This window comes from Drosophila rhopaloa, unplaced genomic scaffold (assembly GCF_018152115.1).
Source record: "Drosophila rhopaloa isolate 14029-0021.01 unplaced genomic scaffold, ASM1815211v1 contig_159, whole genome shotgun sequence".
NCBI classification, from domain to species: Eukaryota; Metazoa; Arthropoda; class Insecta; order Diptera; family Drosophilidae; genus Drosophila; species Drosophila rhopaloa.
The window spans coordinates 889,308-894,792 of NW_025335038.1; the positions used below are offsets into that span (position 1 = coordinate 889,308).

The 5,485-nt window shown below is 40.3% G+C and overlaps 1 protein-coding gene across 1 annotated transcript; it reads right to left on the minus strand.

The window, feature by feature from the left end:
* Nucleotides 1-1,848: 1,848 nt before the first annotated feature.
* On the minus strand, nucleotides 1,849-2,549 carry LOC108043198. Its single transcript, XM_017121776.2, is given in 4 exon segments — nucleotides 1,849-2,123; nucleotides 2,125-2,229; nucleotides 2,231-2,411; nucleotides 2,413-2,549. Coding segments are annotated over 4 exon segments (615 nt in total). The 5' UTR covers nucleotides 2,523-2,549; the 3' UTR covers nucleotides 1,849-1,904.
* Between the last annotated feature and the right edge of the window lie 2,936 nt (nucleotides 2,550-5,485).

The window sequence follows — 5,485 nt, forward strand, 5'->3', positions numbered from 1 at the left end:
CGTCCGCCGAAGACCAAGACGAAGTCGAGGACGCCTCGGTGACTTTCGGATCCGAAAGCCTGGGCCTTCGCTTCGGAGGTGCCCACTTGGGCCTTGGAAAAAAGCTGTAATCCTCAGGCCAACAAATAGTTATACGCTTTTAGCACGTTTATAAGGATTACCTCCAATGAAACTAGCACAACAGGACCTCATTTTGTGATCAGCATATATACAGTCAGACTTTCATAACACGAACTTCTAAATTTCGGAGTCGCTATAACATATAGTAGTAATATATACACTAAAAATATATTCCATAACTCAAAGTCTTAATAACTCTATATCATTTTACTGTTAAATGGTGATATGGAAATTCTAGAAGTTCGACAGCAAAAATAGATTTTTGTCTGACAAACTGTAAATCTAACTAAGCAGATCAAAATAAAAATTTAATTAAATAATACTAATAGTTTTAATGATTTCTTAAATAATGGACTCGTATAAAAATATTAAGCACTTTTTATTTATTTTGAAAATCAAAACAAACCTTAACTGTAGAAAACCTCATCTAAATTTTTAGAGGACAAAAATTGCCTTAAATTCTATGTTAAAGGATTTATCAAACTTGTAAAAAAAATTGTTCAAAACAATTAGTTTCTCTTAAAATATCAAAAAATATCAAAAAAACAATATTTAAAGAAAAGTTTTCAGTCTATTTTGAGAAGTGGACCAGCAAGATCATCTCCATTTATAGCAGTTGAAAAATGTATTTTATTGGTAAACATTTGTTTGGAGATCTGCAATTCCGTTTGTGTATTTCAGTTTGCGGTGTGTTCAAAATGCATTTTTGCGTTCGGTGAATCTATTTTTAATATAGTTTATGAATTTACTCAAAGTGTAGGTGGTATTTAGTGGTATACCCACGTATTTTCCCTCCCAACTTAAAAAGTAAGGAGTCTAGAAAAGTTGAAAAGGATATTCCCAAAATCCAAGCCCCGAAAATAAGCCAGACTTGATAGCCAGGCCATCAGCACCGATGCGGAGCCATGAAACCTGGACGTCGGAGACGTAAACACAGTCAGTGGGCGAGGGCGCAGGGGAATAGGGGGCGGGGCAGGGAGTCAGAGATCGGCATCGTATCTTGAAATGAAATGCAAAGAAAAGAAAATAACAAAAACAAAGTTTCTCACGTTCCTCTTCCTAAATTCTTGGAATTGCAATACATTAAAAAGAGGTCTTTGCTTCGTCTGCATACACATGCACTTCTGGGTGCGTGTGGTGAGTGTGTGGAGGTGTGTCTGTGCCTGTGTGCGAGTGTGTGTGTAAGCGAACGGACGGCGGACGAACGGACAAACGGACAACGGACAGCAGTTTTGAGCCGTGCTACAAGCGAACGCCGCCACCGCCACCGCCCGTTCAACATATTCCTTTTTCTCATCGATTTTGAGACCTATAAGTGAATGTGTCGATTGAGTGCACTGGAAGAAAAAGAGAAAATCCAAGGGTTATGCTCCTTAGTTAATATAATTGATATGAGGATGCATGCACCCTTCAACTCCTTTTAGTCCCAAATATATAAAGGAAGTAGTTTAGTTCCTTAAGGGATAAATACTTTTAGATATGATACAAGTCTTAAACATCCATTATTTCAAGCTTTGTGTAGTAATTCCTTGGTATTTAATCATAATCACAACATAATAATAAATACAATTATCGATCAATTACTTAGAGATAACGTAAAATAATCTCGTATAGATGTAACAATATACCCACGGATCTTATTTCTAAAACCCTTAAAAAAGAAACTCTCTGCTCTAGTTATTTTCAAGCCTCCATGTTGGGATAGTTTTTTGATATTACATTTTTAATCTGCCGAAGGATCCTTTCTCAGCTCTCAGTACTAGTTACAAGTGTACCCCGTTCTTTCAGTGTAATGATGCATAATGCTGCTGTTGAGATTCCTCGTGTTGCTGTTGTTGGCCGATGATGTTGCCGTAGTTGCTTTTGCTGTTGCTGCTACTTTGGCAATATGTTTTCGTATTTCCCCCCCCGTTCTTGACTTTGCTTTTTGGACTGCGTTTGGGCGGCCGCCCAGTAGAAGGAGGTGCATGATGATGGGGAGTGCGGATGGTGGGGCTTTGGGGGGAACCACGGGGAAGGGGCAGTTGGAGCTGGAGCTGGAGCTGCAGACCCAGACCCAGGCCCATAATGAAAGTCGTCTCCATCGTCGTCTGCATCTCCGTCTCCGTCCGTCGACATCGTCGGCGGTTTGATCAAATGAATGAATATTATCATCGATGCCTCTTGAATGTTGAACGAGCTGACTTGATGACCGTGCACCGGAGCGAGGCTCGTAAAGAATTCTTTTTTGTTGTTCTCCCAGTCTTCTCTTCCCCTGTTGTTGTATTGTTGCACCCAGCGAAGGTGTGTGTGTGTGGTGTGGTGTAGGTTGTTTGATCTAATTGGTTCATCGAACCAAGTCTCGCAGAGCCTCGATCTCGTCTGCCATTCCCCGGATCCAGGATTATGATGTTGGAGCCCATTTTTGCCTTGCCAATTTCGTGGACAATCATAGGCCGAGCCATAAAAAAACGAAGAGTTACCACAACGAACTGGGCGGAGGTGAAATAGGTGAACACTTAAAACAAAACGCTTTTATCCCTAAAAAGGTGAACCCCTATTTCAAAGAATACGTTGCAGTTTTTAAGACTCACTTAGTTCTTCATTGTCATGTCAATTTTATAACATCACTAGCAACTGTAATATTTTATCTTGATCCTATATATATTTTAAAAGGTATGCTCTTCTTATCTTCTTAAAAAATTGTAATATTTTCGGAATAAAAAACATAAGTGCCCAAAAAGAAATGTCTAAGTGCTTGTGCTAAATAAATACGGAATAATTTATTTTAAGCATTCAATTAAAATTCTGACAAGTTCAAAAAGATAACGAATGTGTATTGTGATATTATAGAAATATCTTAATTTTCCTAGACATTTTTTTTCAAAATTTGAATTTACTTTGAAATAATACTGAAAAATATAATTGTAATGAGGATAATTTTCCAATTGTCTGTCACACAAGTTATTCCAGTTATAATATTTCTTTGGTTAGTATTAAATCCACATAATTTTCGGTGATAACCTTTAAGAGTGCAGTCCGAATGCATTTCTCAATATGCATGCCCTATTTTCTCCGAGTGAAGGGCCCGGCGACATGAACAAATACAGCAGTTGGTTATTTAACAAGAGTCAAAGTCGAAATTCCAGGAATTTAGGATTGGGTTCGTCTTTACTTTCCGGGCGAAGGGCACGCGGGGGGGTCATAATTAAGTGGCCCTAAATGCCGCTAAAGGAATTTCTCGCAGGCGACATTATTATCAGTGTTTTCGGTACCCTCTTTTATGAAGCCAACTGATAGGCCACAAATTTATATTCTTCTCCGCGACCGATCGGCATCGTTTCATTATTGACTTGGCATTGATCGCTTTTCAAAGAATGGAATGTGCATGTTGGACAAACGAGGGACAATGGCTCGTCGTTGGATTTATGTGTGTGATTCGACGACTCGACTCAACTCGATTCGATTCGATTCGAGGCAAGTGCATCTGCATCTGCACCTTGGTTGGGAGACTGGAGAATACTCGTGGCTGCAAAGTGGCAAACAGGTTGGGGCACAATTGCACAATCTTCTAGAGCTTCTGTGGCTCGTCATCGGCAACGGCACAGACATTCCAATCACATGACTTCATACTGGAGTACTGAGTACTGTGTACCGAGTACGAGTACGAGTACTTGTTCTCGGCATTTTCAGTGTTCACTGTTCACTGTTCAGTTTTTTAGGTTCTCAGGCCGCCAGTCAAGTTAAACCAGTTGCCCCATGACTCAGAAATAACAGAAATAAGAGGGTGAAGGGGCGGAGGGGGAGTTGCCACTAATTGCATATGCATTTTGCATAATCTCGTAGTAATTACAATAGTTCGATCTCGCGTTTGCCATTCACAAGCCGTTTCTACCCGTCTCTTTTCGTTGCAGTTGCACTCGTTCATTCATAAAACTTGCCGCAGTCGCGGTCTCGGTCGCTGCCCCGGCCTCTGCCGACGTCGCTGTCGACGCAGACGCCGGCTGATCGGATCTGGTCTGGCTTATATAGCATAGTATAGTACTCGTATTATATGCAGCCGACCGCTTTGGCTCTGCACGCTGCACCGCCGACACTCCGCAGTGCATTTCATCACTCCGCTCGGCGTTCTTGCTCGGAATACTCTTTATCGAAGGGGCATACCCCCTTTTAAGATCTAAAAAAAGGGAGTTATAAATAATATATAATGTATTCGACCCATTTGCTTGCTTAGATATCCTGGAAGACTAATAAATGTAAGTCAAAGTTTTATATCATACCTTGATATCATTTAAAACATATCATTTACAAGTTGAATATCATACCTTGATTTAAATATTGAACTCTTATTTTGGTAATGGAAAAAACTAAGAGAGTAGTAGAATATCATGGTACTCAGTCTTAGGTTATCTTAAGGACTAAGCTACTTATCTTTAGTTTTCAACACAAGTCTTAAAATTGAACTCTACCTTGATCTGAATACTATGATCTCCACTAAAATATTTCGAAAATGATTTTCGAATTAAAGAATTTCATCTTGCCAGTAGTATTGATGACTGATGAGGAAGAATTGGTTTTACCTAGCTTTAAACCTAATGATGAAATTGTGTCATCTTATTAAACTTAAATTAACTTCCTTAGATGGTGATACTCAAAGTCCCTACTCCTGAATTTTTAAATAACCACTTACCCTTTTAAATCATGTTATATCTTGTTCAAGAAGCTACACATAAAGATTACAGATCTATTCTTTAATCAACTCCCTCCTCGTTATCACCACTGCATCCAAACTCCATGATCTCCTTGCCACCAATCTTAGCCCTCCGCGATCGTAAATCCATCAGCACCTGCGACATAGATCACCCAGGGTATTCGAATGTGCGGTGCAGCGGAGATCTTCGAGCCCGTACAACTCCATTCTTGTTTTTTGACACCAATGCACTCCGGCTCTTATCGCACATAATTCATATCTGGTTTCTCGCACTGTAGTTGTGCGTGTGTTAATCTTCCCTGTTGTTTTTCGGGGGTTCGGTTTCGGTTTTTCGGGCCGTGGCCCACTGATAAACTCAACCCGAGAGATGGGTGGGCATAAAAATTAAATGCCCGATGCAGCTCATTGTTGGCGCCTAATACTTATTGTACATATATTTCAATTTATTAATTTCGTATGCATAAATCTTGCGCTTTATTTATTCAATTTGAGTCTTTGTTGTCTGCTGATCGCTGGCGGTGGCCCTGGACCCACAGTCTCCGCTCTCGAAACGAAAGAAAAACACAATGCATCTGGCTATTGATGGTGCTGATGGGCTAAGGGGGCTTTGGTGGGGGCGGAGGGGGTTAAGGGGGCGGGGCACTATCGTTTGAGCGGCGCACATTCGATCTTTGA